This window comes from Ursus arctos, unplaced genomic scaffold (genome assembly GCF_023065955.2).
Source record: "Ursus arctos isolate Adak ecotype North America unplaced genomic scaffold, UrsArc2.0 scaffold_17, whole genome shotgun sequence".
Classification (NCBI taxonomy): domain Eukaryota; kingdom Metazoa; phylum Chordata; class Mammalia; order Carnivora; family Ursidae; genus Ursus; species Ursus arctos.
The window spans coordinates 834181-847837 of NW_026622841.1; the positions used below are offsets into that span (position 1 = coordinate 834181).

The window sequence follows — 13657 nt, forward strand, 5'->3', positions numbered from 1 at the left end:
CTTGAGGATTCTCTCCCTCTGTCCCTCCCCCCACTCTCTCTCCCCCCTCCCAAATCAATCGATCAATCAATCTCTAAAAAATTTAAGAGATATGACAGATTCATGGTCTGGAAGATTTAATATTAAATGCAAAGGGACAGCAAGAACAGGGCACTCTTGAAGAGCACGAGGAGGAAGGCCCTGTTGTAGAAACCATTAACTCAGGACAAAGGTGTGTGAGTTCTGGCAGTTTGTTCTTTGCTCAGTAGACAAACCCCCCAAGGGAACAGCACAAGAGACCCAAAGCAGCCTGTGTGTGTCTGAGTCCTCGTGTATGACAGAGGAGCCGCAGGTCACTGGGGAGCAGTCTTTCTTACGAGGGATGCTGAGACAACTGGTGTAGAAAACAGTGATATGTGAAAATCCTGTTTCACACTATTAAAAAACCCCACCACTTCCAGCTGTCAAAGACAACCCTGTTATGCTTTTAGAAACTAATGCAGGAGGATAGCTCCATCGTCCGGAGCACAGAACAGCTTCCTAAACAACACATGGAGAGTGATAACCCACAGCAAAAAAGACTTAAAAATCCGACTATGCAAAATTAACATTTTTTCATAATTTCACCAATAGTAACAATTTAAGCTACTGACTAAGAACGACTATCAGTAAAATACAGACCTGAAGAGAACACCCATACCATATGAAGAACTACAAACTACCCAGCAGGGCAGACTCTTCCAGGTTAGGAGAGCTGGGGATAGTCTTCTGGGACTGGGGGCTCACCTCTGGGCCTGCGGATCCACACCTGCACACCGCCCGGGCCTGTGGCCTCAGTGATTCTTCCTTGTTCCTGAAGGGCAGCACAAGTGTGCAGCTGGGCAGCTCCATCAGCCCATTTCCTGCCCGCAGGACCAGGGGCGTCCAACAGGCTGCTCTGACCTTATCCTGTCTCTGTTCCTTCCGGCCCGAGCTGCCAGTGCTTCTCCTGATACAAGATTCTCAAGAACTGTGCGTCTCCTGTGGATGTCATGGGGTCCATACCACTTGACAAGAGGCTCCTGCACAGATCTCTCCTGGATAACCCCATCCACTCCAGGCTCCGGCAGAGATGGGTGAAGGGGTCCATGAGTCACATACCTAACTTCTTCAGCAAAAAGCTGTTCAGCCACACCCTTGGCCTTCTTCCCTGTGCATGCTTTCCAAAGCTTGAATTTTCTAATATCAGCATCTTCTGCAATCTGGATAGGCTGCAAATTTCCACCACCACTGACTGGTTTCCTAGGTTGGAAACACTCTTTTCCCCCCGCATTCCCCAAGCATGCTAAATGGAAAAGGAGGCCCTACTGAGATGTTAAGAGACTTCATTTCTAGGTTCTGAAGCAAATTCTGTACCCATGTTACCTGACATTTTTGATACCCCACTCTTACTGTTCAGAACGAGCAGTGATCTGAGCAGAGCAGGGTACTCAGTCCTTCAGACAGTGAGGTGGGAGAATGGGGGCCCTGCTGCCCAAGCCACACGGCCCCCACCAACTGCAGTACTTTAGACAAGATGGGCCCACGTGTTTCTCAGAAGGGACAGAGTCCTCACTGTCAGCACCATTCTACCTCCATCGCCCAGGCGTGCCCCAGTAAGAGTAAAGTCCCTCTGACCCAGCACTGACAGGACAGTTTTCCGGACCGTCAGCTAGAACGTGACACAGCACTTGGAAGCATGTGGGGAGAGGAGCTACTGAACCAACAAGCAAGCACAAGTACCTGGCCTGACGGGGCTCTAAATGCGCCATGAAGAACTCTGAAGGTTTGTGTTTTGTTACGAAAGACACAAACACTGGAGGGTACATATATCCATTTCAATTACATGAGTTAAACCCTGTAATATTTTCCTTGAAAGACAAAGTAAATTATATCAGGTGACTCAAAAATATTTTATTCTGTAAAGGAAAATTTCTATGAAACAGCCTAAGTTTGTTAAATTTGAAAAGCCTTGTAACCAACCAACCAAACCAACCAGAAACAGGCTCACAGACACAGAGAACAAATGGGCGGTTACTACAGGGAAATTGGCCTGGGGAAGGGTGACACAGGTGAAGGGGATTAACAGGTACAAACCTCCAGTTAAAAAATAAGGGAGTCACGGGGATGAAATGTACAGCACCAGGAGTGCAGTCGGTAATACCGTAGTAACTCGGCACGGTCACCGACAGTCCGCAGACTTCCTGCAGGGAGCACTTGGTAAGGTACGGAGGGTTGTCCAATCACTATGCTGGACGCCCGAAACTGATGTAAACACTGTGTATCAACTGTGCTTCCATTACAAACGTGTTAGGTCAACAGAGGAAAAAGCACTTAACTTTCCAGAACTGTGCACTTTGCAAAAAAAAAGAATTTTTTTAATAATAATTTATTATGTTAGTCACCATACAGTACATCCCTGGTTTTTGATGTAAAGTTCAATGATTCATTAGTTGCGTATAACACCCAGTGCACCATGCAATACGTGCCCTCCTTACTACCCATCACTGGCCTATCCCATTCCCCCACCCCCCTCCCCCCCGAAGCCCTCAGTTTGTTTCCCAGAGTCCATAGTCTCTCCTGGTTCATTCTCCCTTCTGTTTACCCCCCCTTCTTCCCTCTTCTTCTCCTACCGATCTTCCTACTTCTTATGTTCCATAAATTCTTTCTAATCTATCCTTTATTAAATTGGAAAGCACATTTGGCAAATACTAAAACATATTATTATTCATATTTTATGGAAGCTTTGCAAAGGAAAACAAACCTGGTTGAATCGAATGCAAACATGAATTCCCTAAATCAGCATCCTATCCTTTTCACATTTTACAGTTTTCATTCCTTCTGCTAAATCTGTCTAACTGCATTCTTAAACTGTGAAAAACGAGGCAAAGTATCATGTTGAAGTAGGCATGAGACATTTTGGAGCTAAACAGAGGTGCAGGTATAATTCTGTCTAGTAAGTCTCTCCACGCTTGACTGAACATGTAAATATAAAGCTATTGACTGGAAAACCAGAACAAGACTGACTTGCAGAAACTTAGTACATTCCTCATTTGTAAACAAACTTTTAAAAAGGCTATCTAGGCTAAATAAAAAAAGTCTGTATGTAAATGCTGGTATATTTACATATATAAATACACACATTCATATTTGTAAGTCTGTATATGTACATATATCTGAAAAGCTTTACAGTTTTTACCAATAGTAAAATTACAGATAATACATAGTTCTTTCTCTTGTTATTAGGTATTATCTAATTTTTTACTGTAAATATATATATATAACTGAAATACAAAAAAAACCAATGAAAATTAGTATTGGCTTAAAAATGCTTATAACGTATTATATTTCATAACTGTAATTCATTTTTCCTGTTAATTTGATAAAAGGAGAAATGTCAAGTCTCTTTATACTATAATTATGCTAAAGAAATTGGAGAGTCCATAGGAATGAAATATTTCATTAAAAAATATAATAAAAATTTGAATAGTGTTCAATGGTCTCCACCAGTTAAATACAGAAGTTCTCCAGAAAACAGGAGTAGAGTCCCCTCGAGGCCTTCTGCTTTGTATGACAGTCTTGAACATCATGAAAACACCTTAGAACTGACCAAAGCAACATGAATGAAGAGAAACAAGATTAATGAAAGCAAAAAACCAAAGCAAAACAAAACACCATGGGAATTACTAAGAAAACAGATGTTTGGATGATGGTGATTATGGGAGCAGGAGACTTTGGTTGGCAGTTGGAGGAGGAGAGCAGAGGAGTGTGGTAATAAGCTAACACATGCAGTGCCAGTCACTGTGGACTCAGCCTGAGCAGGCGAGGAGGGGCTCCCACGGGGCAGTGGGTTTCACACCTGGCTGTGGGGTTGGGGTTGGTTCACACCGGGCAAGGGGGGCTTCTACTGGGGAGTGGTGTTGGTTCACATGGGGCAGGGGGGTTGGTTCACATTGGGCAGGGGGGCTCCTACTGGGGAGTGGTGTTGGTTCATATGGGGCAGGGGGGTTGGTTCACATTGGGCTGGGGGGCTCCTACTGGGAAGTGGTGTTGGTTGACACGGGGCAGTGGGGTTCACACCTGGCTGTGGAGTTGGTTCACACTGGGCAGGGGGGCTCCTACTGGAGAGTGGTGTTGGTTCACACGGGGCAGTGGGGCTCATACCTGGCAGTGGGGTTCACACCTGGCTGTGGGGTTGGTTCACACCTGGGCAGGGGGGCTCCTACTGGAGAGTGGTGTTGGTTCATATGGGGCAATGGGGTTCCTGTTGGGCAGTGGGGCCCCCGAGCTCACACCTTCCAGCACTAAGTGCTGCTGGTGCATAGTGGGCTGTGTGTTGTGTGCTAGGCATGTGGCCTTCTTTCTCGTGGGGAATTGTAGACGGTATCCTTGCAGGCCCCGGATTCGAGTCAGGCAGCTTTCTGGGGAAAGCTGTGACAACTGTTCAAAGCAGAAATGACACCAAGGTCCTTGATCTAGGGAGCAACAAAGTCAAGCTAGATCAGCAGATAAAATCCACAGAAATGGGTGGCTGAGTGGATACAGAGGGTAAGGGAAGGAGGCTTCCTATGGTACTTTTGGGAAACATACCCACTCGTGTGCCATGTCTGGGAGTGAACTCCGTGTTCTATTTACTGTAAAACAGTGAGAATACTAGCAGCGCAGACTTACGACATTTGCAAACCGACTTTCCCTTGCACCCATTCTTTCCACACCCTTGCACTGTGGACGAGGTGTGTGCTGTGCACCAGGCTGCGGCTGCTGGAGTGGCGGTAAACTGAGCCGAGGCACTCTCTGCCGGGTTCCACGCACACATCTGACCGCACCCACATCCCCATGGGACACTGGGCAACATACCTGGTGCAGATCAGGGCTGTGGGGGGACAGCGAGTGACTAGGCATTCGGGCTGAGTGCGTACAGACCAGGAACTCCCTGCAGGACCTTCCCATCTGAAGGGGTCAGTTCTGGGATGACTGATCAATAGCTATATTCTGCCCGTTTCCACTTACTCGGTGAGCTTCTGGGGACAAAGATCCGTCACCAGAGCCCGCTGCTGGCACTCAGTATGCGTCTACGTGATAACGATGACACCGCATGACAGCTCAATAGATCATCTGCACACTCGCAGCTCCTCAGAGCAGGGCAGGACCTCTGTAATGGGTCTGTTCAGTAAGGGCGTGAGGAGCCCCAGGGCACGCCATGCACTCTAAGCACGGAGCCAAACGAGGCCCCTATCCTCACGGAGCGTGGTGAACACAGAGCATGAGACAACCAGCAAGACAACTATCAGTGACCAGTGGAGATGTCAGCAGAATTACAACAGGCTGACGTGATCCGAGTGGCTGGCTGGCGGTGAGCACTGAGCACAGTTAGGAGAGGCTTCATGCAGCACCCACGGCTGAGAAGGGCCAAGCGTGTGGTGTGGTGGTGGAGGGAGACCCACAGGGCTGGCAAGGCAGGCTGGCCACATCAGGCATGACACTGAGGTGGTCACGGGAGAGTGTCTACAGGAGCAGGTGTTCCAATTCCAGCAGAAACAGCCACAAATGCACAACACTGCTTGTTCTCGGAGGAGTGGAGACAAGCTCCCCATCCCAAGCAGTGAGTGGGGGCTGCATGTGCGCGAGCAGGTATGCAGGATGCTGTCGTGGGCACGGCACCCTGGGGGCCCGCTACGGCTCCGCTTTACCGATGTGGCAAGTGAAAGAGACATCACCCTTAGACAAACTTTGGGAGGAAACTGGTCTGTAAAGACACCTTTCTCTTCAGAATGTTTACATCCTTGCACAGGAGCGCTCTATCCTGTTTCACTCCGTTCTGTGTTACAGAAGATGCTTTTCTAGCTTCACACTTTGTACATGCTTTATTTTATTAGGCTGTAATTGCTCACTCATGTAAAAATTTTCAGTCATATATAAGAAGCATTTTTTAAAATATCCTTTGTGGAAATATTTTAGAATGGACTTATATATATCTGTACCGCAAAATTAGTAAATTAAACTCAACAGACATCTAATATTAACTATTTATATCCCAATTTCAAGTTAGATGGGTTATCATTTTGAAAAATTGTTCGTATTAAAAACTGTCTTACTCAGTATTTTATCTCACTTGACAGATATATTAGATGGTTTCTGAAATATAATTCAGTGACGCATATGGATCTAATGGTACTGGAAATAAAGTCTATCGGCAGTAAACAAAACGGTGTATGTTTTATCAAGAAACATCTCCCAATTCTTAAATATTATATAATCAAAACATTCATATAACGAAAAGCAACAGATTTCTGGATTATTCTAACAAAACTGACTTTGTCCCCCAAAATGTTATTTTCTATAGAAGCATTCCTTAAGATTCATCAGAACTCCTGGCTCCTTCCTCCTTAGCTTTGTGTGGATAACTTCTTCCACGCTGACAAAGATAAATTTCAATAAACTCATATTCAATGAAACCAGTTATTTGTTTTATCTTAATTCTTACACCTACCTGATGGGAATGATGTAGGAGAAGAGAAGGAGGAACCGAAACAGGTTGCGATACCACGGGCCTACAAATCCTTGTAAGGTTACCATAACAACCGAGAGCGCAACTAACGCCACAAACAGTGCTTTGGTCAGGTGATTGAGTTCAAGGTCCAACAGACCAACCTGAAAGGAAAACACACAATTAGAGCATAACCATAATGTGCCTAATATTACAGATTTGAATACGTGATAGCGATGAATGACATCCTTAAATTTCCTCTTGCACTGACCTTAACTATAGTGAAATACAAAACGGTATTAACTTTACTCTTCTCCTGAAAAGCATCTTAGAGACTTAAGCAGAATTTCTGAAAGGCAATCATGATCCCCAGAGTATTCCCAGGAAGGATTTACTGAGACAATAGGAGTCCAGGGTATCCAACCAAAAAACATCCAGATCCTTTTTCAAGATGAAAATGCTATGATGGCAGATTGGAGCAGACCGGGGGGGGGGGGGGCGCAAAGGACGCCAGAGACTTGCTCAGTCTGTGGAGAATGGATGTGTGTGTCCCTCTGCATGTGCTACGCCAGCTGACTGATGCTTAAGTGCATCCCGCATAAGGATTTTATGTTCAGATAGAGGCTCCCAGGAATAGGACAGTGTCTGTCATCCCAAACTGCCAGGAGCGCCTCTGAAAAAACCTTCTCTGAATTAAGCAGAAAAGCAACAGACAAGGTAGTTAGTTTGACTGAATACTGTTTTAATGTGCACAAATCCTACACTTCAGGTTTTCCCAATAAGGTACACAACCCCAAATTCATTCTGTGGATCGTGTCCTAGCTGAGGAAAACGTGAGGAGAAGCTAGGTCCACAGCAATGAACTCATTGTGGGGTGCATTCCGTGTGGGATCTTGGAAACGGTAAGAAGCGGTGTTTACTCCTCAAGTCATAAGTGCACACAACTTTGATCTCAAGCTCCAGCGGTCTGCAGGCTGCCCTCCCCTGCTAAGTCACCTGGTTGAAGGACCACAGGGCGGTACAGCATGTGGGTGGACACTGGGGTGGGATCTTGGGCTTTGCAAAAATGCTTCAGAACCACACAGGGGGAGAGGTGGGGTCACACAGCAATGACATTTCCTCTGGAATCGAAATGTAGGCTAATCTGAACCTTGGGCAAACAAAGTACTCCTTTTCTTATCAGTGAAACCGGGTTAGAGAAGTGCCTCCCTAACAAGACTGCGGGGGGTTAGAGACGAAGCACAGCTCCGGGTACAAAGTACGTCCCCGGGCACGTTTCCCATTCTCGTTCGATGCATTATGCAACACTGAGATCTGAGTCCGCACTTCCCACCTCTGTGGCCTTGGCCTTCCCCTGCCTACCCTTGCTTTCCTCGCCCCCAGGCTAACCAGGTGGGCTCCCTGACAGCCCTGGAGAACCCACGGTCGCCCCGGCGACTGCCCACCCTGCCCACTCCTCACGCACGGGACCTGGACAGGGGACTGAATCCTTCCAGCTCTGTCAGCTCGCCACCATCTGAGCTCCTTGCGAATCTCAAATTGTGAAAGAGAGTAACGTAAAAAGAAAGTGACCGCCACAACTTTGATAAAATAAACGAGATACTGTAATTCTCAAACTAAAACGTTTAAGAAGTACTGAGCTAATTAATAACTTGGTTTATTTTTTAGTACTTTTGAAAATCTCTGATTTTGGCCAAAACAAGTGTAGCTTTCCCCACGTCTCAGTGTTTATCTCCGGTTGTGATTAACCTCTGCCACAGACTTGCATGAGAACATCTGAACATTGTAGTTAGAAAAAAACACCAAACTCTGTCAGAAAGTCCAGTGAAGTGTAGCTACGACGAAATCCACTCATTAAATAAATGGAAATGTTTACTGAGCTTTCTGCTGCAATGTAAGGTGATGAAAAATGAGCCCACGGAGAGTCCGGCTGCAAGAAACAGCCAGTCTAGTAGGAAAAATAAGATGAACACCAGTGATAAAATTACAAAACACAAAGCTTTGTTGTCTAGCCCAGCTGCTGCCGGACGTCACTTGGTGGCCTTTAGGAACAAGTAACCACTGGCGTTGGTCTAGAGCGTGGGTTCTGCCCCCTCACCCACCAGGACACCGCCAAGGTCCGCGTCAATCCGGTGACACGCCCTGCCCCCGGCTCCACCCCCTTATGCCCCGCCCCACAAGCTCCACCCTCATAGGTCACCCCTGCAGGCTCCATCCACGGGCCCCACCTCAGATCCCGCCCCGCAGGTCCCACCCCCGACAGGCTCTATCCAAGCCCCGCAGGCGCCGCCCCCCCTGCGGCCCTGCCCCACGCCGCGGGAAGAAAGTGCCCCACCTGTGGAACGTGGTGTGGTCTGGTGACGCTCCGTACAGCCTCCCAAGTGAGGCTGTGTCCTCGACACACACTCAAGTTTGCACGTGGCCACAGGTGCCTGCACATTCTGCACAAGCGGGCACCTTCGGGCCAGGGGTCACCGCGCGGCCCTCCACCTGCAGGCCCTCCACCGGCAGAGCCCGCCCCCTCCCCAGAGGACAGGCAGGCTGCCCAGGAGCCCTTGCGGGCTTCTGGAAACTTCCGGCAGGGCAGTCCGGTAAGGGCTGCTCTTCCCTTGAGAATCGGGCAGCTGAAGAGGCCTGCACGGGATTCATCAACTGCATTTAAAAAGCAGCACAACGAGGACAAATATCTTGCAATTTCCGCTACTTCAACTACTACATAGTTTATGCTTGAATTATTGAGAAAAATAGGTTTTTGGATTAGAATGAAGAAAAATTAAGCTGAGGAAGTAGAGCATGTTTCAAAGCCCAGACCCTTCTGCTGTGACAAAGGAGGCCTGAGTGTCAGGCCTCGCTGAGGGTCAGATGAAGTCATTATTCATTCAGTCAGGGAAAAAAGACTCAATTACCTCAACCTAAAGATGCTATCAATGAATGCAAAGTGCATATTTTACTCTATTCATCCAAATCCCATTAAAAAGTGAAAGGAATGATTTAATCTGGCCTTGCAGAGTTGGTCTTTTTTCTGTAATAAAATAAAGAATCACTGTCTTGCAAAATGCATAACCACTACCTCACACTCTCCCTGCGTCCCAGCAGTGAAAGACTGTAAAAGCTGGGACAAAAACAGTCAGAAACGAATACAAAGTTTCCTTTGAAAAAATGCCACATATAGCATCGAAATGAAAAGCAGCCCACTGCACACTGCTATGCAGATAACTCGAAGTATTCATACCTTTCTGACTGCCCGAGACGCATGTGCTCAACGGCCTGACGGCTGAGCTGCAGGGCACGGAAGCCCATGGGGCGCGGTCCTCTACCCCCCGCCCCCCGGGTCCAAAGGGAAGCTTCATCACTTCAAACTTTTTAAGTTTACAGGGTAAGATACAACTTTTCAATAACAGGTTGTTCCTTGCATTCTTCCAGGTAGCCCTTGTTGAACTATGATTATTCTTCCTGGAAAATCATTACAGCCAAGCTATGGTCTATTTTTTTTTTTTTTTTTTTTTTGGTCAATTCTAACAAAGTCCACTTTAAGTTAATAGTTAATATTTTTATACTCATTTCTCTAAAACACGCTTGAAAAGTTTCCTCAACTTGCTTAAAATGCAACCTGGACTCTTAAAAACAATATTCAGTATGAAAACTAGCTAACTTGTAAACTTACAGGTTTTATAAAGAAGACAGTAGTTCACTTTTGATCTGAATCTCTTCCTTCTTTTTTTAAAAAATGTCTTGAAACACCTGAACAGACCAAATACCTTTTCCTATGACTGTAAAATCTTTCCACTCATAAAATATATTATTAATCACTCGAAGTAATTATGACTGTATAAGAAAAGGTAAATTAGGTACACTAGCAAGCAATTTTCAACATTTATTGTAATTTCTATATTAGTAAAGCAAATTTTCTTCTACTTGTCATAATATTTGTTTTATTTGAAACAACTGTGATAACAACATTAAATACGCTACTGGAAATTTTAATCTCCAAGGGAAAATTTGTGCATAATGTCTAAGACACCACAATGGTTCTGCAAAGGGGCTGTTCTAGGATAATGAACACAATAATTGCCTGTATAATCTAAAATGCTACTAATGGCAACGATCACAAATCCATTTAGCTCCTCTTTAATTTATGTACCAAGTTTTAAATAGCTAATGGTTCTCAGTAAAATAATGGTTTATACCAACAATAAAGGGTAAATACGGTATTCTCCTGCTTAATCAAGAAAAGATCAGTCAGGTTTTTGTAAATGGATGAATGAGAGCCCGCCTTATCTCCGAGATGCAGTGCCGTCCCATCCATCCCAGAGTTAAACCCCAATCGTGCTACCAGGTCCCTAAGAAGTCAATGTGTGCCAGAACTGGAACAAAGGTCTCACGCTATACACACTTAGTAAGGGACAAAGCAACGGGCCTCGGCACCCGCTAAGTGCTGACCATACGGTATTACCCCTGAATTAGCATGACGTGAACATCAAAATGCGTTTCACCATTCTTTTAAAACTCACATTTAACTTACCTGTTACACAGAGTACTTTAGAATAGCAAAACAGTTAAGATGTGAAAGGTCAAAAAGCCAATTTCAACTCTGCAAAAAGCTAAGCACTCTTTTAATTTGTCCTATATTATCCCTGTACATGGGTCACATTTTGAAACACAGAAGAGCCTCCAATCTAAAAGCCTAACAGCTAATTTACTCAAGACAACTCTACACAGGCAGAAGTACCGCGTTCTACAGGAAAGACCACTCGGGAAAAAATAACGTTGTTCACGCTGTTTATCTTTTAGGGGCTGAACTACTACTCTTGGACCAGCCCACCAGTTCCTCAACATTCAGACTTTGGATCCTGACTAGAAAACTGAGACAGGGCGACACTTGAACCTAATTGAAATTCCTATAAAAAGCACATTCCTTTTAAGTATCTCTGAAACGAATCAGCCCTATAATTTCCACTTTTAGTAGAATCTTAAGAAACAAGAAAAAAATAAGTAATCTGTAGACCTTCATTTGTACTTATATATTTCAAATAATTGGAACTCATATACTAAATCAAACCCCTACATCTTACAGCAATAACTTTTTCCATTTTGGAGTTTAAATTAGAAGTATTAGTTTTTAAAAAGTGATGCTATGTAATAGCCTTTCTTCTTTTTCTCAAGTCTATTTATTTACTCATCTCTGGACATGAACTACTAAGTCTTAAGTGTCTGCTGCACACACAGGCTGGCCGCGCACTGCAGACGTGTCTGAGCTATTCCCGCTTATCGCCTCAGTGATCTGCGAAATAAGCAGCGTTTCTCTGAGCCGTTTTAGTCTATTGGCTCAATAATCTCTGCTTTTAAAAGCTCTCTAAATAAGTATCAGTGCGACAATTCTTAATGTTACAATATATCACCTTGATTTTTAAAATTCGAAATGTATATTTACACAATACACATTTTAAAGCCTGTTGTTAGAGAATATTTCATATCCTGCATTTTTACCTACCAACAAATTTTGCCTGACTCTTCTATAATTCAGCAATTAAGGTTTCTTCCGTGCTTCCTGTACAGTTATTACATAAGATGGTTTTCCTTGAATGTTGAACATTTAAAAAGAAAATGGGGTTGTTATATTTTTCACATGAACAAAAAAGTACTAATGTGAGGATCAGCTATTCAGCAAGAAGTAAAACCACTTTGCATATCAATGGGCGAAAGTAGAGAGGAGACAGGAAATTCAAGGTAAGCCCTTAGTGAGCCTGGTTTACACAAACTCGGGCTGATCTACACTGTCAGACCACGTGTCAGCTGGCCCACGGCAAACATGTTGTTAAAGGTGAAATGTTCCTGAAATCTGCAAACATGTTACCTGCTGAGTCTGAAGGGGCTCGAGTGCACAGAATGAAGCTATTTTGTCAAACTGCTGACCCTGATGATTGGAGAAATTTCAATACTGGCTTTAGCGTTTCCGACATGACATATCCACTCAACAGCATATTTTTTATAACTGACAGAAATGTCAGGAAACAGGAGGTTGTCCATGAACATCTGTACACACACACGCACACATCTCAGATTTGTTTTTGCAAAACGTAGGCTCGCTGTATGGTCCTGAAGGACAATCTGGTCATGTCGGCTACTGTCTGACTGCTTCCTCTGTCATATTAGAACCTTTATTAAAGTATAACCAATATATCAGAAGTCATCAAATTTAAAGCAATACAGTGACTTAAAAATAAGTGGTAAGTTTAATTTTTAACATTATAAAATATTTCAAATACTCTTGTATACAACTTGTGACACATCAATGCCATATTTAAAACAAAAATGAGTATGTGCAAGCATGCAAAACAGCCTGGAAGGTATTGGGAAATTTAATGTGTACTCTATGTACACAAGTTACATTAAAATCCACTACCGAATATTAAGAAAACCCCATAATTTTCTAGTATAGAGTACTCCTAATCTTATTTCACAATAGTCCAAATAATTTATTTGAAAATCAGGGACATGAGTGTACTAAAGTGTACATGCCAGCTCTTTACTGAATATAACCTGTGTGCCTCCTGGCAGGTTTCATGTTAATATCTTGCTGCTGTTTTTGGACTAGGATTCCTGGCAGGGACAGCCAGCAAAAGCAAAGGGGTGCCATGCTGTAGTTGAGCCAGCAGAGGGCGATCACGTTTGATGCTCATTTTTTCTGAATCCTGAAAGCCTGCTTTTTTTTTGAATGCAGAACTTTGATCTCTAATTCAACCAATTCAGTATATTGAATACATGTTATGTACATAGACGTATTTTTTTTTTTTTGCCAAAAAGGGTTACCCTAAACATCTATTTTTGCCATGCAGAATTCAAGCCAGAATTGATGGACTTACAAGAGCGGAATTTCCTGAACAGAAACATACTGTCCTAGAAGGAATCGTGTTTAGAGGTCAGACATCCAGAATACGTCCAGGACACTGCAGGTAATCAGCACAGTACTAGGGTACTAAGGCTTCTGAAGATTTAGATCTATTATAAACTAAATCGATAAAACGGTAACAACAGCTTACATTGATGGTTTCAAGATCCTGCATATATTTACCTTATTTTTGTCCTAACAGTGTAGAAGCTATCAATTTTAAATGGTTTTGCCAAGACCACTCACCAATTTAAAATAATCACTTCAATAACCTAAGCTTTCCA

General features: G+C 44.0%; 1 protein-coding gene across 8 annotated transcripts in view; it reads right to left on the reverse strand.

Annotated features, from left to right (window-relative positions):
* ATP9B (ATPase phospholipid transporting 9B (putative)) overlaps positions 1–13657 on the reverse strand; it is a 250435-nt gene that overhangs the window by 81131 nt on the left and 155647 nt on the right. For all 8 annotated transcript variants that reach the window (XM_057313321.1, XM_026496508.4, XM_057313320.1 and 5 more), the window contains one exon: positions 6488–6648. In XM_057313321.1, coding sequence (XP_057169304.1) covers positions 6488–6648 — 161 coding nt within the window. The remainder of the gene's footprint in view (positions 1–6487; positions 6649–13657) is intronic.